The 24,606-nt window shown below is 45.4% G+C and overlaps 2 protein-coding genes across 8 annotated transcripts in view; both read right to left on the bottom strand.

Annotated features, from left to right (window-relative positions):
* Positions 1-81: 81 nt before the first annotated feature.
* ARHGAP36 (Rho GTPase activating protein 36) lies at positions 82-15,334 on the bottom strand. 6 transcript variants are annotated; one of them, XR_014318412.1, is made up of 13 exons: positions 15,206-15,334; positions 14,553-14,654; positions 11,895-12,051; positions 10,108-10,170; positions 9,269-9,528; positions 8,266-8,461; positions 7,702-7,757; positions 7,134-7,284; positions 6,695-6,843; positions 5,649-5,819; positions 4,933-5,030; positions 1,735-4,262; positions 82-1,546 (listed from the first exon to the last, which is right to left on the bottom strand). XR_014318412.1 is itself a non-coding variant. In XM_082770977.1 (13 exons), exons 4-13 carry the CDS (start codon positions 12,007-12,009, stop codon positions 4,130-4,132), a joined length of 1,392 nt encoding a protein of 463 aa, XP_082627103.1. In that variant the 5' UTR covers positions 12,010-12,051; positions 13,424-13,517; positions 14,553-14,654; positions 15,206-15,334; the 3' UTR covers positions 82-4,129. The 6 variants fall into 6 exon arrangements, 5 of the variants coding, with proteins under 5 accessions (XP_082627103.1, XP_082627102.1, XP_082627101.1 ...); XM_082770977.1 differs by adding an exon at positions 13,424-13,517 and having other exon boundaries at positions 82-4,262; XM_082770976.1 differs by adding an exon at positions 13,424-13,514 and having other exon boundaries at positions 82-4,262.
* A 2,404-nt stretch (positions 15,335-17,738) lies between these two features.
* ENOX2 (ecto-NOX disulfide-thiol exchanger 2) overlaps positions 17,739-24,606 on the bottom strand; it is a 43,230-nt gene continuing 36,362 nt past the window's right edge. For both annotated transcript variants that reach the window (XM_082770698.1, XM_082770699.1), the window contains exons 13-15: positions 23,976-24,084; positions 22,840-22,925; positions 17,739-19,228 (exon numbers count right to left, since the gene is read on the bottom strand). In XM_082770698.1, coding sequence (XP_082626824.1) covers positions 19,097-19,228; positions 22,840-22,925; positions 23,976-24,084 — 327 coding nt within the window. In that variant the 3' untranslated portion in view covers positions 17,739-19,096. The remainder of the gene's footprint in view (positions 19,229-22,839; positions 22,926-23,975; positions 24,085-24,606) is intronic.

Below are 24,606 nucleotides of genomic sequence, written 5' to 3'. Positions count from 1 at the left end.
CCGTGTGTTTTCGCCTATATCCGTGTGCTTTAGCCCCTTGCACGTCTCTGTGCTCAGCACGGGCACAGCTGCATGAGACAAATCCATAGCCTACAGCCATCTCTGCCTTTGTGTCCTCTCCTGAGGGCTGTCCTTTTTGCTGCAGAGCTGCTGACCCACGAGTGAGCTCCCTAGCAGGATTTCCCCAGCTCGTCCTCCCAGCAGAGCCCCCACCACGCTCCATAGGTACAGGTTGAATTTAAACCTCGCCGGTTCCTATCCCTTGATAGCAATGGAGTTCACCAGGTCACTATTTCTTGCTTAAGCCCTAGCTGCCCGTGCTGATCAATTAGCCCAGCTCTTCGCAGCAAAAAGAGACAGTTTTTAACCTCCAGTGGGCTGATGTCTGTAAGTTGTCACAAAGCCGGACTGCTGATGGTGCCCTTGAGTTCTGCCCTGGCCTGAAAAACTGACTTGCAACAAAGGTGAACGTCTCTTAGTCCTGTACAGAACCATCAGGTAATGCTGACACCTTTGTGGCTCCAGGTGTAAGTCTATACAGGCAAGCTCCTGTTCTTCAGTTTTACTCGTAAGTGTTCATGCTGAGAGGTCCACGTCTGGACAACACTACAACACATTCCCACAAGCAGTAGGTGCAGCAAACACCACTGTTCTGCCTAGAGCTGAATAATTTCAGCACCAACGATTGGCAAACAGAAGAGGTCCTCAACCATCAAACTGTCTGACTGCTTGACAAAGAGACAAAAACAAATACTGGAACGTCATCCAGAGAAGATTGCCTGGCATTGTGGACCGTGCTGGGAAGCCTCCTATGTTTTTGCACCTTTCCCATTAAATGTACACTGCAGAGCAGAGGAAGGCATTCACTGCCCCTTGCTGCTGGTTTGTGGATATGGATACTACTCTGTCACTGTGATTCAATTTCGACTAAAACTGTCCACCTGCCTGGGTTCCAGTAGCTATAAGAGGCAGATGGTGGCTCTAACAGATGAGGCATTACAGAGGAGTAGAGTCTAGTTTATTGTTGCAGATGGACGGTATCTTTAGTATTATTTTTTTTTATATCATTTTGGATAGCCATACCAATAAATCGATGATGTCAGCAGCATTTGTCAGTGTCTCTAATTCTTTTCAGTGCAGGGTGGTGCAGAGCATTTCAACCCAATTCACAGCAATTCACGTGCAGAAAGCAGTATGCATACAGGTGCTGTACTGCCCTCAAGTGGAGGTTTTAGCAATATCCCGATGTTCATCCTGTACTAAGCAGTTCTGTCTTGTGACGTGGTGGAAAGTCCTTGCACAGTGTTTTTTACATTTTCTGTAATAAAAAACTCCAGCTTTGAAAGGTGGATTTCCCTGAGGTGACTGCAAAAGACACCACTGTTGCAGTGTTTGGAAAAGCAAACTTGAAAAGCAATTTTCTTGCAAAGCAAAGCAAACAGCATTTCAGAGTACCTGTCACCTTCAGGTTATCATAAACTTGAACAGTAATTCAGCGTTCTTTGTAGTGGCTTTTCTGAAAAGGGCTCTGCAATGCCTTGCACTTCTTCCCATAGCCCAAGGGAATCAGCATGAGAAATACAACGGTGAGTTTGTGTGTGCACATTTAAATTAAATTTGAGGGCAGCCAGCCTGTCTGCCATAAAGCCTTTACAGGGCTGACTTAATCCTCTTCTAGGCTGACACTTTTAGGAAGGTCCTTCCCAGAATATCTCACCAACCTGCTGCACTTACCAAGACTTATCCATCCATTCCCCATACATCCAGAACTCAAACACTTCATATTCCCACATGACGACAAAAAAAAAAAAAGCTGATTTGCAGTCCAAGTTTCAGCTTGGCATAATGATTTATGATTTGAATGTGTTTTTATCCAATTAAAGCTATAGAGATCATCTGCTGTCTCTTGGATTCAAAATTATTGGTGAGTGCTTGTAATGACTCCTCCCAATATGAGGATTTTTCCCCTTCTTAATGCTCCCTTTCAGAAGGGACAAAGAAAAGGTGTCCTAGTGCTGTATATTCCCCCTTCCCCGATCTGCCAAGAGCAACAGTTACTAGAACACCTTGTCCTTGGCAGTCCTTTAAACCACAGGGGAACAGCGAGACCAATGCTGGCAGTTGACTGAGGAACAGAGAATCTCACTGACATGCCAGAGTCTTTTAGGAAGAAACTTGGAAGGTCCCCTGGAGGGTCTGCTCTTGCAGCAGGTGTAATCCTGCAGACTGTCTGCACAGAGCAGCTGCTGCCTCCTTGGACACGGTCTTGGTCACGCAGCTGATGCCTGAGTGTGCTTAGTGGCCCCAGAAGCATTCAGCAGACTCATGGTGTCCTGGGTTTATCTGTTTTCTGCAGATTCAACAGCACTGCTAATCTCTGAAGTTTATCAGTTTTGTGGAGGCTTTCACCAGCTATCTCTCAGCACACTCTTCTCTTTCCAGCTTGCCGTTCTCCAGGTACTCTGTCTCCACCCATACTGACTGTACTCATGTGCAGGGAAGGGGCCTTTTCAAAACAAGAGTTCAACCCTGAGCAGTGCAACCGAGGCTACAGGGTAATATCTCCCTGACTGATGGCAAAGAAGCCTCACACATTTTTTAACAAGCCTCTTGATGCTACAAAGGGTGGCCAAAGCCATAACCCCTCAATGGCAAGTGTAGGGCACATGAGCTGAGCTGTGGGCTCCCTGCTCACAAGAAGGGCAAGGCATCAGCATTTGGACCCTGTGTGTCACCCTTTCCCGGGCTTGTCACCCCCACAATTGTTCCCGTGTAGAAAAGCATCGACAGTGCAACCATTTTTTGGATGTGACCACATCCCAGATGATGATCAGGCTTTTTTCCCAGCTGTCCAAATGGAGCAGGACTCCTGGGAATCCCACTCAGGAGGCCACAGAGCCTCACCCAAACCCTGACCTAACACCAACTAGAGCAAAGCACAAACCCCCACAGCTCCCAGTGCCCATCACTGCTGGGAGGACTCACACCTCCAACACACCATGGCATTGCCCTGAGGGTGCCTCTGTCCAAACAGAACAGTAGTATAACTTAACCGTGGCAGTAAATTTGTCCCTAGTCTGAGAGGCTGGGCGATAGCAGAAGACCTTCCCTGGCTCCCAAAGTCAGCTGAACACAAAACTTTATAGATACAGAACAAACCAAACCAGACATTTCTCAGACAAAGATCATGAAAAAAAATCCACCAGGATCTCTACAATCCATTACACAGTCTTCTTCCTCAATATTAACTCAAGGAAAAAGCAGCTCATAATCTTCAGAGTATATTGTTCCCTCTTACTTAGTACATTAGCTATATACTTTGTGGTCAATAAGTGTTTTATGCCTATAAAATGAGCAGTTGGAAACCTGAATTCAAAAAAGGGAGGGAGGGAGGAAGTGACAGGATAACACATGGCAAATGGGATATCAAAACACAAATTGCATGAAGTTAAACTGCATTTTTCTATCCTTACTGCCCTGCTGGCAATCCCCATCCACTTGTGTCTCAGGCCGTGTTGGCCCGGTCTGCACAGCACCCATCCCAGCAGGCGACTGGAGGTCCCATCTGCTGAGTATGGCACGGAGCTGTTAGAGACCTCTGCCAGCTGCTCCTCAGCCTGCTCCAGTTTGCTGTCCCAGTGCTTTGGTGGTTATTCAGAGGGGGAGAGGCTGTCTTCCCCAGGCAGTCCCACTACCAGCCAGTGCATTGGTAACCCTGAGCTGCGAGTCGTGCACAGCTCTGGGGACAAACTCCTGTGAAGCAGCAGACCACAGAGGCAGTGCTGTGCTGAAGGCACTGCTTCAGATGTACAAGGAGGCTACAGGACATGCCAATCGCTCTTTGGCTTGCTCACAAGGCACAAGCACGCAGATTTCTTTGCTGCCATCTAGCAATAAACCCACATCAGGAAACCCGTCCTGCTGGCAACAAGCAAACCTCTCCTGCTGCAGGTCTGCCTACACCAGAACATTTTGGCATGCCTACTGTTAGCAGAGATGCTCCCACAAATATTTATACACCCTTCATCTCTCCACTCCTCCAAAGTGGGATAGAGAACTTATTTTTGTGGTAGAAATGTTGCACGGTTTTGTCCATGGAAGGCAGTGCAGAGGGCCTGACCCAGGTTTGCTAGATGTCAACATCCAGGTTTAGGAATGAGATATTGCTGTAAAATTCTGATGAGACAGAGTTGCTTTCCAGGGCCTGACCAGACAGTGGGGTTGGAACATGCTCCTCTGTCAAATCCTCACTTTCTGTGCTCCTAAGAAAGGAAGGAAAAAAAAAAATAGGATTTTCAAAGTGCTTCTATTCCAAACTCCCCTTCCACAGGACTGCCAACAGTGACCCCAAGTCTCTATGGGATTATCCTATCCTGCAGCCAAGAAATAGATTTACAGACGTAGCTGGCAGACACACAGATACATGCACATGCCTATTCACACAGATGAAAGAGAGGCAAAAAAGGATGAACAGAAATGCAGAAAACACCAAGAGTGAAGAAAATTTGCAGGAGGCTGGTGATGGAGATGAAAATGGAGCAGTCATCATTCTGTGATCCTAAGAGCCTGGAGGAGTGGAAGGGACTGGGAGTGCAGCAGGACAAGAGCTGTGTAGATACACACACAGCAAAGTGTGCAATGGTGGAATTCTGAGAGAGTGTGACACAGACAAGGGAGAAGAAAGGAATAAGCAGGTCCAAGGGACAGAGAAAAGCCGTGATGTTCCAGCTGGTAGAAGGCATTAACACAGAAAATGAAGGATTTTGGATGGGTAGCTTATGACCAGAAGGGATGGAAGGAACAGGAAAGATGGGTAGTGAGGGGAGTGCACAAAAGGTCAGCAAGACTTGTGTTTGACTTGCCAGCAGTACATCGAGTGTTACTGTACAATGCAGTGAGGTGCCCCCCAGCTGTACCTCAGGCATGACTTACAGCACAGTATTGAATTTCCTGCGCAAGAGGTAGTCAATGACATCAGGGTCTGTCTGAAACAGTCTTCTTAAGATGTCATGCTGCATTTCTGGAGAGACCTGGGAGGGATACACAAACACAGCTGCTCATGGCACCTCCTCCTCTCTGAAGGCAAAAAAAGCAGACAGCCAGGGCCCTGTGCTGCAGAGCCAAAAGGACGCTGGGCCAGTACTTGCTCACAGACCTGTAGAAGTAAGACCTAAGTGGAATTTCAGAGAGGGAGATGTGATGAATGGTTGGAGGTTAGTCACAGAAGATTAGGCCATAAATAGGCAACCAAAGAGAGCCTGACTCAAGGAAAGGGAGGATTAGAATCATAGAATCATTAAGGCTGGAAAAGGTCTCCAAGATCACCTGGTCCAACCATCCCCCTACCACTAATGTCACCCACTAAACCCACCCACTAATCCAGCAGGAGGGTGGAGAGAGGATGGAGCCTGGGCACAGGTCAAGGTACAGCATGGCCAATTCTGATAAAGAGATAATTCTTCCCCTGGTGGGGGATCCATCCCAAATTAATACTCACATGTGTCATGGACAATGAATCACATTTACACAAGCTGACTCAAGTTACCTGCTGTTAAATGGGGCTGTGAATACGTCCTTGCTACTATTAAGAAACTGTTCAGATGGGAAGAAAAGGTCTAGAAAAGCTGTCCTGGGAAAGCCTCACCTACCATGAACAGGGTCTGGTAATGTTCAATCAACCTCTGAACCACCAGTATGATGGCAGTGCTGTCTTCAAAGTCCTTGGCACCAGAATCTTTTTCTCCAGGCTTCTCTTTCTGCAGTATGTTGGGACCAAAGACTGTGGCCAAGTTTGAAACTGTCATTTTATTCCCAGGAATCTGGCAAACAAGCACAAAGAGAAATTACAGATTATGTATGCACCGGCACAAGATGTCCCAGGATAGCCTCACCCACCCTAGGACAGGAACACGAGCTATTGAGTGAGGACAGAGTGCTGATCTGGGTCCAGTTTGGTCCTCTCTGAATGCAGGGCTAGCTTGAAGGGTGTGTGGTGCTGGAGTACGTGTTCACCCCTTCTTTGCATCAGAGCCTTCGTCTCCCTCTAATTCACTTTCACAACCCGTGCTAGAAGTTAACAGCTGATATTTCTATATTGTCTTACAATACGGGGGGGAAGGAGGGGGGGGAAAACAGTCTTTTTCCATCATGGAGAGACTTAGAGCTCAAGTTGTCCAGAGAAACCAAAATCAACCTCAATGCATGATGGTGAGTTCTTCATGAAAGTTGGAAGCAGGATACTAAAGAGGTCCCTTGTGCTGCGTACAGGTGTGCAGCCAAGTCTCTCTGGGGTTAATGAAATCCTGAAAATCGCTTAACTGGACTGAGAGCAACCCAGACTCACCATAGAAAAGGAAATTTATTGACAATTGGTTTTATAAGTCTTCTTTTTCTTCCTCCTCTTCTTTAAATGTTACCTGCCTCAGTTTCTTTAAGAGCAAAACCTGGTCCCTAGCTAGCTGTACAACAGAGGGCAGCCTGAACTGTCACCTTTAATTGATCTAATTAAAATATTGCCCAAGAAAATGAAAAAAATCCTCATCATTTGGCTGGTTCAACAGTTTCCAGAGGAGAGCCATCGTGAACCCAAGGTGTCAAAGGAATAACCGAGGCTTGCAAGAAACTCTGCTGGGTTTTAAGCAACAATGTTTGAACAATCTTCTTCATGCAGTTGATCTTTGTGGGCCAGCCTTACCTCCTGGCCATCGGGGCCCCAGGAGCTCTTGGCATGCTGGGCCACCTTGCTGAGGAACTGCAGAAGGCGGTGCAGCGTGTCGCTGTGGCAGGGGGGCAGCACGAAGAGCAGCAGCTGGAGCACAGCCAGCTGTGCTGGGACTTCCATGGCTAGGAAGAGAGAAACCCATCGTTAGTGCAGTTTCCAGCCTGCTGTACACATATTTCTATCTGGACAGCCCTAGTTTAAATCCTTAGTAACAAGCCCTGGAGGGAGCCAGACTGGTGTCCATTGCAGCACTCCAGTCGTGGGAATGGTCCTACCACGTTTCTGTGATGGCAACTAAGGTATGGTTTGCCTGCTGCACAATAGCTTCCAGCTCCTCCTATACGTTGCTCATGCTGCATATATTACTGAAGATGCACTTCAGTTGAGTCACCGTCCTGATGTGGGTACTTACAGGCTGTGCTGAGGAAGGCTGCATAGAGCTCTCTGGGAATCAATGAATCTGACATGTCCCGAAGAAACTCTTTGAGCAGAGCAGCCACATCATGAACACTTTGATGTTCATCCAAGAAAACATCCAGCCCGTGGTCAAACTCTTCCCTCAGCTTAAAGATAGAAATGAGAAGAATAAAAGCAACAGTCAGTTCTTCCTTTTTATATGAGTAATGCTGTCAAGAACTTCTCCCTCTGCAGAGCTACTGCAAGAAAGCATGCCAGAGCCCAAAAGCTTGCTACTGACCAGAGGGAGCGCCTTGGCTGGTGAAGAGAACCCAGAGGGACCTCTGAAGTGCCACCAGGGGAAGGAGGCTCCTATGCTAAAGGCAGCTTGGAGAGATGAAGCCTGCTTTCCATGGCTGCAAAAAAGGACCCAGCAGTTTACAGATATTCTGCTCCAGCATGGCCTGTGATATTTTAGAACTCTGCATGCCAACACCTGCTGTATTCATTCACCTCCCATATGGGTATTTGTCCCTTGGATATGATATTAACAATATGAGGATGCAGTAAGTGTCTGACTTTACCTGCTGAACTCTTTTCTTGGAGCTCCCAACTCGGAAGATGCCCACTGTCTGGAGACCTGTGGGACAGGTGGGTTAGTGCTCTGCATTCTCACAGCTCCCTGCTGCCCCATCCCATCCTTAGAGCACCTCAACATGTAAATATCACGGACACAGCTCTCTTCACCTGCACATGAGGCAGTGTGTCCTTCCCCATTTCTGGCAGAGGGGATAAGAAGAAAGGTTTTGGAGCCATAAGATTTGATTGTCTGTGGATCAGGGAGGAAAAACCACTTTTACAGTCACTCTGAGATTTGAAGTGGATTTGCAGGGGAAGTTAAGGCCAGCACACCAGGAAAGGGTCACCAATACACATAGGTGACATTCACCTCTCAATCCAATGGCTGCCTTCAGCCTGGAGGACTCTACCTGGGTGACTGTTCAGCAGCGTACCCTGCCTCAGAAATCAGCAGTCTCCTCCTGTAGCTGGGAACTTCCAGGCCAAACTGCCTTGGCCCAGCACTTGCAATGGGTTTGACCAACCTGCTCTGGGACAGACCACCCGACCGGAGAGAAATCTGTATTTACCATATGTTTCAATATGTTTGCAACATCTGTCCACAATCCGTGGGACCTGCCAGGTGATGGGGTTGAGGCTTAACATCTTTTTCTTGCCCAGGCTTCTCTGTGGATCCAGCTCGTGGGGGTGTGACAACTGCAGTGCCTCCAGCAGCTTGGAACTGTTGTCACTCAGGTCAGTGATGGAGTCCACGGACATTGCCCCCTGAGATGGAGGAGAGGTCATTCATGGGGTGGCAGGAACTGCCCCACAAGATCCCACTGCACCATCATTGCTGTGACCTCAGAAGTTTGTGGGAAAGGTAAATATCGCCTCCAAATGAATGCAGAGGTCTACGAAGAGCCTATCCTGGGTTGCAATAGAATCACAGACGCAATTTCCATCTCTCACGCATCTGTTTATGCGCACTGCTCCTAGTGGGAGGTGTTTCTAAACACAGCCTTCCTTCTGGGACAGAGCCCATATTGCATGCAGACATGGGGAAAGAGGAAACATCCCCAAATCTTTCATCTTTGATTGAGCAACATACTGGATTTAGTTACCTACACTGGAGCTGCTCTACACCAGGATTTACAGGGACACAGCAGGAGGTGGGATGGGTCTCTATTCCAAAGAGATGAAGCAAACCAAATTCAAGTTAATACCCACCTCTCCACACAGGAAACAGAACTAAAGCCAAGAAGCCTGTTTCTTATCTGTCATGACAGGAATTTGGCCATGTCCTTCTGGTAACTTTGGTTTTCCTCAGCTTTCTGCTTCCATACAAGATGAGCCAGTAGAGACTGGCCCACCCCTCACAGTCCATCTCTTGGGTGGAAGTGGCCCCTGAGTGTGTGAACTGTGCCCACCTCATTTCTCTGAGGGCAGACAGGGACACAGCATGAATAACACACATTCATTAAGAACAGACCCTGGAAAACCAGATTTGTTGCAGAAGCAAGGGCTTCCCCCAGCCTATAATACTATCATGACATGTCTGCCAGAGAACTTAATCCATTTTTGCAATCGTACCCTTCTCTGACTCCAGGAAGAGCTATGGTCAGGAAAAGCTGGGGAAAGAGGCTCTTCAGGGAACATCTCACAAGGTACCATCCAGCAGCTCCTGCCCAGCTGGGACCTCTTCTGCATCTGTGCCCGAAAGTTTGTCACTGTTGCTTCCACCTCCAAGCACAGCCGGCGGCTACTCTTCACGGTTTCTTGCAGTTGCTTGTATGCACGATCATTGGCAATGACTTGGAAAAGTGGGATCCCAAAGGTCTGAGGAGAATAGTCTAGGAAAAAAACATGGAAGGAATTGGAAAGTATTGCTATCAGTGAAAAAACAAGACAGAGCAAGTGCAGCACAGGTCAGCTGCCAAGGATCTATGTGAATATCTGAATAAAATAATTAGCCTTCAGAAGAGAATAACAGATATAAAATACCAGACTTAAAAATCACCTTGAGTAGACTTCGTACTTGTGTGGAAAAAAAAAAAATAAATGGTAAGTGCTTGTTCCCAGCTGACTGCACTCTACATTTCTGTTTTCCCCACTTTCCAGCTGATATCCTTCAAGGGACCAGAAAAGAAACCAAGACTCAAAACAGCAAGACTAGGGGTAAAATGTGCAGGTAAGCAAATGAACATCTTTACACGTGCATGTTCATGCACACACTCGTATGCACTCTTCGACATGCTCTCATGTTTGTGTAATTCTGATTACACACCACACTGAAATAACAACAAAACAATGTTTGTTTGGGACAAAACATTTTGCTGACTTTGAACACTTCCCATCTCAGCCCCATCAAAAAAATCACAAGTTCTGTTTGAGTTGATGACCAAAACCTGGGTAAAAGGAAGGCTGCTCACCTTTCTTCTCCTTTGAAAAGCTCTCCAGTTTCTGGCGGATAGATTTACTGCCTTTAGGTCCAACTATGGGGGCAAGAGAAAGCAAAAGCTATGCTTCATTAGGCTGCTTTAGATCAGTCCCACCTTAAAGCCATTTTCCTTTCTGCACCCTCATCAGTTGAGCGTGGCCACAGGCACCTCCCTTGGGTGAGTGAATGCTGAGAAGCTGACAAAGCAGTGCCACACTTATTAGATGAAACACATGCCACCCAGAAGTCCCATCCTGATCCTAGACAGTCAAGTTCCATATTTAAATATGCTCCAATTTATACATTCAGGAGCATCAGTCATCATTTTTTATTGTAACTATGAACTGAAAATTCATCCAATAACTATACTAAATCAAGCCAGAACACATCATCCTACCTTGGCTCGTGCTCTGTACTCCTTAAGAATTCTCTTCCTAGACACAGCTTATATAAATGTTTGGGTTATTTTGTAAGATTTTGAAGAGAGACACGTTGGTATGAACAGTATTTGTATAAAGAATAGCCTACGTTAACCATTGTACTGCACCACATGTGTTGTTTCATTCAAATGACGAGATAGCAAGAAGATGAAGAACAATCCAGAGCCAAAAACAGTACCAAGATAAGGAAGAAAAATGTCAGCAAAACTCCACTGCTTAAACACCATCACAGTAACTCCACTCCTAAAGCTTTCCAGATGTTCCCAATGGAAACAAACCACAAGGCAGCAGGTAGTAAAGAAACCACCAAGCTCCCCCTGTCCAGAAGGCATGAGCTGGTGTCTCTGTGAGAGAGTAACACAAAGCCCACTTCAAACCTGGAAGACAAGGATGACCTCTTTTCACTGAGAGATGTACCTCCTGCAGATATTTCATCTTTCTTGTTCACCTCTTGCTTGAGCCACATACTTATTCTTGCAGAATTGGCCAAAAAGAGATTGTAGTGCCCATCATGTTTCCTTTGCAGTTCAAAAGGGTAATCCTGGAAGTGGCTGTTTGCTCTAATGTCTAAGAGCAACTGGCTGGTGCTGGTGCTCTAGTGGGGCTGGAGAACCCCCAGGCTCCTGCAACCGCTCTGCTGGTAGCAGGTGACTGTATAGCTGGTAAACTACACGAGTTGTATTTTCTGCCCTACTGGGGTGCCAAAATACAGTGTAGTGCATTGGAGCTGGTCTGGCCACTGTTAAGTAATGAGTACAGTTTGGGAAGGCGTCTACCGATCCCCATCTCATTGCACTTGTTTGGTTAGATGTGAAGACATCAGGGCGGTTGGGAACGCAGATAGTGCCTGTATTTCTTCATAGGCTAGGGTAGAGGAGCACAGTCCCTGGGGAACCTCTATATTTATCTCAGCATTAATTTCAGTAGCATGTCCTCTAGCCTTGCATAAGCCCCATCCCAGCGTCAGAACTTTGTGCTGAACATTGATGCACAAAGCAAAGCTTGTCCTATCCCAATGGAATTAAGACGGCCCTGCTGGAAGACCTTGTTGAATCATGTTGCATCTGTTTTGGATTAGGAGAACCAGAGGCAAACAGACAAGGTCATATTCTCACACTCCTATAGCCACACAAACCTTCCTTAGAAGGCTCATTAGGCCTTCAAGGCTCATACCAAAACAGGAAACAAAAAAATTAAATGGAACAAAACCCTTAAGTGTCACAAATGTCATTCCATAAACATGATCCCACATTATGAAGTGCAGGAGTGAGGATGAATAACAATAATGGCTCAGCTATTGTTCCTTCCCTGGCAAAAGCCACCCTCTCCCATCCCCTACCTTTAGCCAAGCTGAGATCTCCAACGAGCAGCTTCTCCTGCAGCTGGTAGAGGGCTAGCTCCTGCAGACTGACTCTTTCCAACTCTGAAAGGCTGTGTAGGGACACAGGCTGCATTTCAGTGCTTTATCTTGGCAGAAGAGCTGAGATAAAGGTCCTCTGAAAAACATACATGTAAAAGTAAAAGACTCAAGAGCACATTGCAGACACACCTGCTGAAAACGTCCCACGGTGTCTTTCCAAGTGCAAAGGACACTTGCCCCTCTTTCACCTCTCCAAAGAGCCTGCTGATCTCTAGGTGCCCTGGACACACTGGCTCATTGCCCTTCCAAGCAAAGGCCTTTGGAGGCATCAGGGATCTCAGTCCTGGCTCTTGAGACCCAGCAGGCTCCCTGAGGCATCTCACTGCTTAGCAGAGAGTTTCCTGGCTAGTTCTGGCTGCCTCTGTTTTCATATGAAGCCCAACGCTATCAGGCTCATGTACACAAGGCACGGCACATCCTAGCGAGCCAGAGTAGGAACCACAGTCCTGATGCTGGAAATTTGCAGCTCTTCACCAGGGGAACGTTTCCTGGCTGGTGTCAGCACCTGGACCATGCTCCATGTGAGCAAAGTCAGGATAGACACGTCTGGCCATCTCCTTACCAAAACCAGAACAAATATCAATTCCAAAGCTTGACAAAACCTCACGAGAGGAGAACAAAAACACCACTTATCCCTGCTTGGTCTAACACCTTATCTCACATGCTGCTCTTCCCCTTTCTCCACCTGAGATTTGCTCAGCAAACAAACTCCTGAAGCCAGGGGGCTCTCCCTCCGTCTCATCACATCCTCACACACCCAACCCTCAGCTGCATTTGTTTACAGCTACATTGGGATCAGCTCTGGATTTGTTCAGACTCAGACTTTCCTTGCCTTCCACCCCTCCCTTTCTCCCTCCCAGAACTAACACCTGATAAAAACCTCCTGGTGTCCTGAGCATGTCCCAGCTCCCCAGGCACCTCCCCTTGCTTTGTCCCAACCCTCCAACAGACCCTGCCGATTGCTCCATCGATAAACTTTATCTTGTTTTGTCTTCTTAAACTTTACCTTGTTATCTTGTCTTGTTAAACAGCTGTTGATTACCCAGACCTTTAATTTGTCAAGATCTCTCTGCAAGGCCTCTCTACCCTTGAGGGAGTCAAGAGCACCTCCCGATTTAGTATCGTTTACAAACCCCTAAAATCTGAAAATTAGCACACATCCCACTAAATAAGACTTGTGGCCCCATTTTATTCATGAACTGTTCTTCTCTGCCTTCTTTCCCCATTATAAATAGTTTAATTTCTGAATTTAATAATTAACACTGAGCTCTGTTTCTTCCAAATCATAAACCCATGGGGTCAAATCCTCAATGTCTTTACTCTCAGCAGTGGATGGGCTACAGCTGACAGCTCACAGCCCCACACGGGGCACAGGTGACTGCTGAATGCCCCATCCCCAGCCAGGCGGTGTGTCATCAGCCTCCAGGCAGTGGGTGCTGACCACTTACCCTGCAACTTCACCTCTCCCTGTTATCTGCAGAGAGGCTGTGGTGGGGCTTGCCCTTGCTCCCTGATCCTTCAGCACTCCGTGCAACACCTCTGCTGGCACCCATCAAACACAAGCCACAGTCCAAAGAGCAAAAAGCAGCAGTAAATAGAAGAAATGACCTGGGTTAGTAGCATGTACATAGAAAAGATGTAGTCAAAGTACAGGCTACAAAGGAGCTTTCCCAAGGAGGGTTTTAAAGAAATATTAAAAAAAAAAAAAAAAAAAAGTTTCTGGAAATCTAGAGCTAGTGATGAGGGTGAAAATGCTCAGAAGCGCTGGCCCAAGTAGCTGGCCCAGGCAGCCCGCACAGGCTCCTGTATTAGCCCCAGCACACCTCCATCCTCTGTGCCTGGGGAGGAATGTTGTCAGCCATAGTGTTTGTTTTGGCCAGGTTTCCAGTTCTTAAAACAGATTTAGAAAGTTATATAAATTTAATAAATAAATAAATTGCTATAAACTCCCCAGAAGGAGAAACCAAAAAGGGAATTCAGCTAAAGGCAAAGATCACAGAATCACAGAATTGTAGGGGTTGGATATTCTTAAAAATGTTAAAGTTTATTACAGAAACTATATGTCTCTGTTAGGATTTGGTGACAAAAACGAGATGTAATACAGCCAAGTTTCCTGGTACTGCTCAACACTGCTGTATGTTAAAAACCTTCCAAACCTGAGCACCGATCCAGGTGCTCACAGCTGTTTAATACACTGGATCAGGGTAAATCTCCCCAAAAGAGCTGTGCAATGCTACATGCATTGCAGCTAACCCTGCATACAGCCAGATTTAGCAGCGACCACTCTACAGCTTTTGGAGCTTGGGGGATGCGTTAGCAAAGAGCCCAGAGAGTCACTACACCTACTGAAATCTGAAGTCAAGCACAGCCCCTAAAGGCATTTATGTCTTGCCTGAAAAGGGATTTTTTCATTATTACATTGTTAAACAACATCAGGATCTGCAGCTCCTGCAGAAGTCAGGAATGGGCAGAAGCGGTGCCTGACCAGGAGGCTCCTGGCAGCACATGAGCTCTGCTACCAGCAAATGCTGCAGATGGAGAGACAGCCCCTGAGACAGTGAAACCGAAGAGAATTACCTTTCTGTAGGTGAAGCTCACAGATCCAGACAGAGCCCACATTCACAGCCCCTGCCTGAGCTGAGAGAACGGTCTGAGCAGAGTCTCTGAGGATGCAGCTGCCTTGAGGAAAGGAGGAGGAAACCAGATTAGAATAGAGAGCAGAAGAGAGAGAAAGCAGGAAGTCATAGAAACCCTCTGCTTATCTGGCGCTAGTCTACACCCTCCAAGAATAGCCATAGAGAATTTCACCATCACCAGCTTTAAGATAAACTTGTTGTTAATGGTTAATGCCAAAACACCTGGCATTACTTCTTTCAATTACTTCATGTTTGTGCTCACAGGAGCAAGCTAGATTGGGAACACCCAATGCTCATACACAGCTGGGGAAAAGCCAGAGTACTACAAATCCTCTTTCAGAGGTGGATGCCATAAAAGGAATTGGATTAATCCTAAAACAGAAATAAAAAGTTTTTCATTGGGAATGCTAACATTGCACTTCCTCTCTGCAATGACTTTCCATGCTTATTTTTAGGAGTAGGTCTTATTTAAACAATTTCATGGGAAAAGCTAAGCTTAGCTGCCCCTTCTAGTCCCAGAGAGCTGCATTTTCTCCCCCATTTTCAGAAGTAAAGTTGCCCTCTTTCCAGCTGGAAGGAAGGACTTGCATTTACCTTTCTCATTTTCTTCTCACAGCATGATCAGTGACAGCCCAGGCTCGCTTTCTTTTCCTTCGAGATGATGAATTTTAAAGCAACGTCTTCACCGTGTCCTGCACAGCCCCTTCCAAAGGGTGAGGGAACCTTCCCTGAGTGCAGTGAGGATGAGAAGTGATGGGGAAGAAAATCTAAATGCAGCCAAGGGGAGGAGAAGGGTGGTGAGAAAATGAATTTTCTGCCAAGAGGAATGAGAGCCAGAAACATTGTGTTGAGATAGAGGGCAGGGTTAGATGGGAAGCAACAGCACTTCCCACGCCTGACAGTGTTTATTCCTTGGCAGAGAGGATCGTTGCTCAATCCCCTGTCCCCATGCTTTCCCTACCCTTATCTGTCAATAACTAGGACAGCCACAAAAGCAGTAGCTGTTCTGGCAGATTAAACCTGAAAGGGAAATTTGCTGCTTAGGTGCTGGTCTGTGGTTTTATCTTGGTTCTCCACGCTCTGACCTGGTCCATCACCTTCTCTTAGAAATGACCACGTCTCTCAGTGCCGCTTGGCACGGGCAGGCTGGGCCAGGCACGTGGCTGCCCTCTGTACCCATGAGGGACCTGAGGGGCCACCAAAATCCTGTGCAAAGCTTTGGCATTACAGAGCTCAGGGGCCTGACAGCACAGGTGCACAGCCGGCGTTTTGTACGACATGTTGTACGTGGTGCTTACAGGTCCCAGAGAACCTTACCTACCTACAACAAGCCACAAAGCGTGCACGGCGAGACCTAAAATTGAAACTTCACAAGTCAACGCATGATCACACACCCAGTCCTAGACCAGCTCTCGTGTTTCCAGAGCATCTTTCTCCAGGAACGCCTAGGTTATCCTCAGGCTCCTTTTTAAACTAGATGCCTCCTGTTTATCTGGGACCTGTCTCTGCCATTTCCAGCTGCCCAGGGAGGCTCGGCGTCTTGTGATACAGCAGGCAGGGCACCAGCTGCCAGCAGCTGAACTGTTTCCCTCCTTAGCAGCAGTTACTCTTTGAGGAGTCACAGCCAAGCTTGCAGCTACCTCCAAAACGGGCATCCATTGCACAGGAATGCTGTTTGCCCTGTTGTGGAGTCTCGTCTTTACGAGCACTGGTGCCCTGCTGCACCAAACCTGGCTGCACAAGCACTGCGCTGCTGGAAAACACAGAGCCCCATCAGCACCACAGGCTTTTGGTGTAGATACGGTAACAGGAAAAAGAATCCCACAGAATATAAATGTCCTTAAGTGCAGGACGTCAGCTGATACAGTGCAATGCAATGCACTACTTTTGTGCCAGTCCCAGGGGGTGCATCTTCTTTTTTTTTTTTTTTCCAAAGGCTCCTGCCGATGGAGGTATGATGTTCTGCTCAGATCTCAGCCTGTGGTTGGAGCTGTGATGCTTTGTACCATCATATGATGCTTTGTAGCATCATAGCTACAACCCTGCCAAAAGCGTTCACCAGAAATAACCTAAACCAGCTCTAATCACAACCCCATATTAAAAGTAACAGAAAGTAACTCCCAGAAAGAATTAAGGGATTAAAAGGCAGAACTGCAGAAAGCAGCAGGAGCTGCCTAAATGGAACCCATAGGAAAACCACATTTGCAGTTGCTGAGGACTGAGGTCTCAAGTGCTGACGTAGAAGCAGGAGTCTACACAGCCATGAACTCTTCTTCACAGATTACACAAACCCTAAAAGTCCTTTTCTGCAAATCGTCCAGGAAAGATCTGCATACCTTCCTGCTGGCTCAAATCCTCTTTACTAGTCACTGGTAACTGAGAAGCACAGACAGTTAAAATTAATATTTACGCCATTGCTGCACCAGCAAGGGTTATTTCGGGACTCCTAGTATTAGTGGCAGGAGAGGCTGTAAAAGTACTCATAATTTGGGTTGATTTACCTTCTTGCTCCAGTGGAATCTAGCTGCCCAGACAGTTCCTAAACCTGCCTTCTGCCACCCTTTTCTGGACCGCAGTTTTCACTTGCCCCCCAATATAAGCATTAAGCGCTGACCTTTGTCACATTTGTTACTCTTCATTTTAAAATCCTGTAACCAGTTCAAGCTCTGGCATCCTGCCTGAATTTTGCTGTAGGTGAAACCAAGTCCTGCATGCAGATTCGAGTTCTCTAACAAGTTCTGTGTCAGCCCAGATTTGACCCCAAATCTCTCTGCTCCTGGATTACTTCAGCCACCAGCAGCAGGCTTCTACCCTGCCTCCTAGTCACTACAGCTGTGCCTAGTCTGCAAGGTCTGCTTTTTTTGAGGACAAGAGCCTAGCTCAGCATAGGGGAAGCAGGATTCAAATCCCAGCACCTCTGAAAGTCAACACTTGAAACTTTCCAGAAGCTGGGAGCTTTCCTCACACCTAAAGCTGTCCTTGTCCAGATGATTGGTAGGTGACAAAAAGTGACGCTTGATCTTTTCAAGAGCAGACCAGGATGTGCACAGCAAGAAGCCTGGCGTCTAGATACACTATGGGGCAGAAGCTGAAGAGCAGATGTCTGCAAGGACAGTGAAGCCCCATGTTCAGAGGGCTTGGCCTCAAACCTTTCATTTTAATGATGGAGCGCTCCCTTTCCTATAGCAGACAATGCAAGTTGGGTGAAGGAAAAAAAAAAAAAGCAACAAAGCCAAGATTTGAACATTAAAAATGTTTATTCCTTAAAAATACAATGTTCACCTGTAGTGACACAAATAGAGTTATTAAAAAGGATTTTCATATGCTTCCAGTGTAGCAGTCCTTCAGTGTCAGGAACAAAAGTGAGCAGATAGTTTCCCCCCTCACCCCCCATGGGAAGCCTGGTCCCAACAGAAAGGTTTGTTCCACCCATTTCTGCTGCCTGTGCCAAAATGAGCTACGTGCAGATCTCTCACTAGGTTCGAAAGCTCCAGGAGGCATCCACTGCCAGAGCTCTCTCTGATGACAGAGTACGGTTTTGTTTGGTTGGTTGGTTTTAGATTTTTTGTTTGTTTTTTTAAAGCATTTTACCCTATATCTTACCAACCTTCTGCAGAGGGCTGGGGAGGCTGATGTTTACTGAGAATGTGAGGTACAGCCTTGGGGAAGATTCAGGAGGAGAAAAGTCTGTGCTGTTTTCTAGCACCTTCTGAAGCTCAGTCTCAAAAACGAAGCGGATGGAGAAATTTGATGGTAAGCTGTTAGAAAAATACAGGTCTGACATAGGCCCTTTGTTCTACCCAGATCAGTAGAAAATTCAATACACCTCCTACATCGAAAATTATTTACAGACTGGTTCTGCAATGCACAAACCCTCAGAGAAACCACCATAATCACACTCCTAGTGACACTGCCTTCACATTAGCTTAACAGTTAAATCTTCAGTAGAGAAAAGAGCATTGAAAAAGATCTGACTTAGGCTCATAGCGACTCTGAGCCAACTAAGTCGTCTTCTGTTTAAACATACCTCATTTTTTGTCATATAAATGTCTAAAAAAAATGTCATTTTTTCCCTCTGGGTGGTTCTAGAAACCAGAAAGTTTTTTTTTTTTTTTGTTCGTGCTTTAGTGGACAGTCTATGGCTGTTCCTACCAGTAAAAAGAAGGTACAGGATGAGAGATTTAGGCACACACAGCACATACAACATTGGCAAAACAAGTGGTCAACACAATGGGCTTAAAAATATCAGATGAACTTTGTACACAAAATGTATCAAACAGCACTTTGCTTCTTAACAAAATATCTGATCAAAGAAGCTCCAGCAGTTCAAGTTTCTTCTAGAGCTTCTCTGGACTTAAAATTTCACTTATATATTATCCCATGCGTGCAAGATAATCGTCATAAACAGAGGTAAGAGGCATCCTAAGTTTTCTTGACATACACATCCTGCTGTTGCTTTCAGTGTTAAGTCAGTTCAACTGAAGCTCAAGTTGTTTTCAACCCATCAAAACCACAAAACTTCCATTTTTTCTCTAAACTGGCCCCAACCCCACTCAGCTCCTGTTTGAACGTAGTTTGAAGTCTGGTCATGAGAACTTCCACTTCGGTGGTGCAAATCTGTGAAAACAAAAGGAAAATTTCACTAAAAAAAGAGGATACTTTTGGTTACAGAAGCCCTGAAATGACTGGTTACAATCAAACTCAAGAACATTTAATTGCTAAGGAACATCTAGGATTTCCCTAGATCTCTTGTCCAAATACTAATGGTGACATCTTTGGGATGGCATGAGTTGTGCTACTGTCACACTTCAGGGTGAGATGGCTGCAGCTATAATACTAAAAAATAAATAAAGGGTAAAAAGAACGTCCAGTGTTTTTCACTGTTAAATGCAAGATAATGGATTAAAAACTCCCAAGCATTTATGTAACTGAACAGTAAATACTCCTACCACTGCTTTGAGAAAGAGTTCTCAGCTAGTGCATACAGAAATCGGGGAAATTGGGAACTTATGGAGACTTTTGATTAACAAATTTGACTGTTCTGGCATTTACTAGATACAATTAAAGTTCAGCAAGTAAAAAAAAAACTGTAAAATGCTGCAAGTTTCAGGATATATAAAAACTGCAAAGGCTGTGTCCACCTTATGTCCAATTGCCTGCACCTGTTTTCTTACTGCAGCAGAACCATTAAAAATTTATTTATTGTATTAATAACAATTCAAGTTTGTTTCTGTTGTGTGTTTGAGACTGCTCTGACACATGTTCAGAGCTACCTCTGCACAATAACCTCATCCTCCTGTTGGATAGGTGAAACATTAGGATACATTTTTGGATGAAAATGTGGGTATTTTCCAAGACTGCAGGGAATGTGACATCTTTTTACATATTCTGCTGATCTACCGCAGTAACTGTTTTTGGTTTTAATTCCCTTTAGAGCTTGCATAGTTTGTAGTCCTACTGTTGCAGTACTGTCAGTTTTCAGGGGCTGTGCTTCAAGCTTGGTGTGTATGGACCACACACTTCAGCAATGCCTCCTGCTGCTGCTTCATTTCCACCTCCAACACAGTGGTTTCAGTGCAACAATTCTGTAATGTCAAGTCTGATCCCACTTCATGCTGTCTAATACAATGCATAACTGGATTTTCCAACAGATAATCTTGAGTCATTTCTCCTACCGTCCTTCAAAGTCATGTTTGACTCTGACCCTCTCAAAGAAGTTCTTTTGACTCAGTCGTTTTCACCGTATGCCAGCAAGAATCACAGTTTTCAGGTAGGACTCAGCTAGGCCGAAAAGTTCTTTATTTTCAAGAGGGCAGGCTACCATTTACCACTGAGAAAACGAAGTAGCAGAATGTATATTCACTTTTAAGGCTTCATTAGTGTGCGAGTGCATGAAAACTCTTTGACATGTGATAAAGATCAAGAGCACCTGCTTTGCAAGATGGGTTTGTGTTTGGGAGGTGCACTTCTGTCATCATTCTGTTTTCCAATCAGGTAGAAATGACAGTTTTAAAGTTTTAAGACAAAGAAAAAGCACAAGCTCAGGCTGACAGTGGGTTTGGTAAAGAAGAAGTTCAACCTAAAACATGGAGCAGATAGGAGACACCCCAAGATAGCCATCATCTATTTTATTCATCAGCACTTGCAGTGCTCACTGTAGTATTGGAGAAGTTCTGTTGGGATTATTTCAAGGCTCCAAACTGCCCTTTTAACCTCTGCACTGTCTGCTAACCTGGTGGCTTACTTGGTGAGACTGATAGGCAGTGAACAGGGGAAAGATATTCCTTTATTCCTTGCTGACGGCTTCAAAAAAAACAAAACAGGTGTTGCCCAGAAGTGGGGAGGTGCTCTCTTTAGACCTGCCCAACCTCAAGCCAAAACCAGGTAGACTTTAAAAACAAAAACCACAACTACTACCTAGCTTTCACAGTAATGAAGACAAGAACATTAAGATGTACCCTGAAGAAGAAATGGGAAGACCTTCTAAGAGATCACACACACAAATCCTGTTGAAGTTAGCAGGTTACCCAAGCATCAGCAAGCAATAAAAAGGACTGAGAGCATTGCAGAGACTAAAGGATGCGCTTTTCACTGTAGTTTTCTGCTAAGCTAAGCAGAAATTCTGCTAAGCAGAAATTTCCAATGAAGTGAAGCACTGTCCTACATTTTAAATCACAAACAGGAAATGTCAGAAGTCTGATGAAATACATGGCAGCATTCCTTTAGGAGCTCCAAAGGAAAATAAAGGTAGCTGTTTGCCTCTCAGACAAATTCAGAACTTGCACAAGAAGATGAACTATTATGTATGTCATTAAAGGGATGGAGTGAGCCTGATCTCTTTCTTAGAATGGGGAAAATTAAGCACTAAGTTATAAACAAAAGCAGCCTGAGAAAGTTCCAGGCACAAGAGATGATTCCCCTGTTGGTAACTATCCTGTTCATGGAGCACTTTAAGGAAGACGATCAAAGTATATCAGTAGAGTAGAATAGCAAGATGCAATTTGCAAGAACCTTCAAAACTTTTTACGCAGTAACAGAATATCCTGAGCAGGAAGGGACCCACAAGAATCAGAGTTTTACTCCTGGTCCCACATAGGACCACCCAAAAATCAGACCCTATGTCTGAGAGTGTTGACCAAACACTTCATGAACTCCAGCAGCCTCGGTGCCATGACCACGTCCCTGGGCAGCCTGTCTCAGTGCCCGACCACCCTCTGGGTGCAGAACCTTTCCCTAACCCCCAGCCTGACCCTCCCCGTCCCAGCTCCATGCTGTTCCCTTGGGTCCTGTCGCTGTCCCCAGAGAGCAGAGCTCAGTGCCTGCCCTTCCGCTCTCCTCGTGAAGGCTGCAGGCTGCCATGAGGTCAGGTCAACCCCTTTAATGGGGAGGTCAGTCCCTCCCCATTTACTCTGATAAGGAGTCTGAAGCCAGCAATATACAGAAACAATGCAGGAAAGAGCAGCTTCTCCTTGTACTAAGGAAAACGCACAAGTGCTCATCTTGTTATTGCCATTTTTGAGCTCTGCACCAAGAACTTGATCCCTCCACTTAGCACAGACCTCTGTACCAGGGGCTGTGGTTCAATCCTTATGCTCTCAGAGTGTAAGGCACAGCATCCTCCTAAAAATGACTTCACTTCTAAGTGTCAAAACAGAGACAGAAAAGGGTTGATGAAGAGCCACGTGATCAGAAACATGGAAAAACTTTGCACAGAGACACGAAGACATTAAGTCTGTTCAATTTAGATAGAATATATACAGTGGCATAGCAGTATAATGAACAGTATGAACGGGGCAAGTTATTTTCTCTTTTATCTTGGAAGTCGTAGGGATAAGGGAAACAAAGGCAGTAAACAAACAGAATAAACACAAATACATTTCAGATGCAGATTTTAAACATGGGATTCACTGTTGCAAAATACACTTAGTGTCAAAGGGTTTTCTTGACTTACGAGCAGGATCACACACAAACATTAACAATAACATCACCTTCAGCTCCGTATTTAGGTTAACATTAAGCTGGGATAATTATAAGGGCTAAGCCAGAAGCTATGAAGAAATTCACCCCCTACCCTTGTCCTCTTCCAACAAATTATTCCAGGTAATGGACACGAGCTCTTACAGTCCTCACTCCCAACCAGCATCATACCCAGGAATGAAATTACACACTCAGAACACAAACGTGCTGCCTAGGCTTGCTCGGGGAAATGGAGACATTGGTACACCTACTTTGCTGTCCAGGCGCTGCAGGTAGGAACAGATGTACTCTATGCTTGCTCCAAATGGGTGCACATGAAGAAACGTTGAAATTATTCCTGGAAAAAAGGAACACCACAAACATCATTCTCTTGAGAAGAGTTAGTTAGGAACCCCAGCTCCCTGCCACTGCTAGTACAGAACACAGGGATCTTATCAGGCATTTTTGCTTTTAAATACAGTGAAGTTTGGCCCATAGGCTGCAAAGGAAACAACAGCTAATTGATGCAATTGGTTAGCACTTAAAACAGACCTCACTGCTCTCAATGCCTGTTGAGTAATGGTAACGTGCCCCATGATGATCCTTGTCAAAATTCAGCAAGAGGTTATCATAAATGTGGGGATTCAAGGCTAAAGAAGAGGGAAAGCTGTGCTCCAGATGTATCACTTCAAGGAGCAGGAAAAGGCAAATGGAGAGATCAAGCAGTGATATGTGTGTCCCATCTCACAAGTCCTGCAGCATTCAGTTAAACAGAGCAGCACAAGTTTGTAACCTGTCCCACAGAGACTCTTTTCCAGCTCACAGGCAGAACTGTAAATCCAAAATACTAACTTGTAGTTCTGACCATCATCTGAAGTAAAAGGTAGTGCCTATGATCTTTTCCTGAAAGTCCCCTTTTTTTCTGTGCAGACATCAGACCATGATCTGGCACAAACAGACCCATCTGAATATCAGTAAATGATTTTTTGTTGTTCTCAAATCATATGTGGAGGGATGGCCAAAGAGAACTAGGCTGAGTGACAAGAAAGAAGCTATCTTGTCCCATCAAGAAGAGAACTTCTTTTCCTCCCACTCAGTGCTTCAAAAATTTTTTTCAGCTACTGGCTTTTGGTTGAAAATTTGTAGCATGCAGTGTTAGGTTATTAGGTTATTTTTCAATAATAACCGTGGTCGTGACTGAAAAGTGCATGGCACAAGATTTCCATGTGAGCAATGCACCAAGTGAAACCCTGAGCACCACCAAGACTAAAGGCTGTGAGAACTCCCACCTCTACTGGCATAACCCAAGGAACAAAAGGTGGCCAGCGGAAGCTGTGAGGCCATTTGAAGCAACTCCCATTCAGTCCCGGTCTCTAACATTGTCACCAAGTCCATCAAAAGGCCTTACCAACTAAAAGAGCTTCTCGTTCAGATTTCACAGGACTATTGTTCAGTGTCTTCTCAACTGGACCTTCCTTCTCCTGACTGCACGCACAAACTCTGGACATACTGCTCTCCTGAAGAAGAAAAACAAACACAGAGGACCCATTTCAAACACTGACAGCACAGCAGTCACTCTTACACGCTCTTACAGCAGCTCAATAAGACTTGACGGTGTTTGTATTTTTGTCTTCCTGTTTCTGTGAGTCACTGCATTGCTTTATCTATTGTTTATTCCGCAAAATGCTTCCAACAAAACACACTGATGTTCATTTTGCTGTTGGAAACTGCGTGTCTGAGCTACCAAACTAGATTAAAGCCCATAAAGTAAAAGTAAGATGCCATAACATGCACTTTCATTGTCCCTGTTTCACTGGTATGATGTCTACTCTGCAAGAGCCTTAAAAACACAAAAACAAACAAACTCCTCAACCAGTCAAACAAAAAGACTAGAAAGGAAGTCTTGCAGTGACTAATTGAGACACAGATGTTCATTTTTCAAATGCCTTAACAGTGGCAGTATGATTAAGCAAGCGCCTATTGGATGCAAAGGATTTGGGATCAGACTGTCCTTGACTTGAGTTTGTGGTACTGAAATC

Source organism: Aythya marila (assembly GCF_965140915.1).
Source record: "Aythya marila genome assembly, chromosome: 13".
Taxonomy (NCBI): Eukaryota; Metazoa; Chordata; class Aves; order Anseriformes; family Anatidae; genus Aythya; species Aythya marila.
The sequence above is the reverse complement of the archived record's forward strand: the minus strand, read 5'-3'. Positions and strand labels throughout refer to the sequence as shown.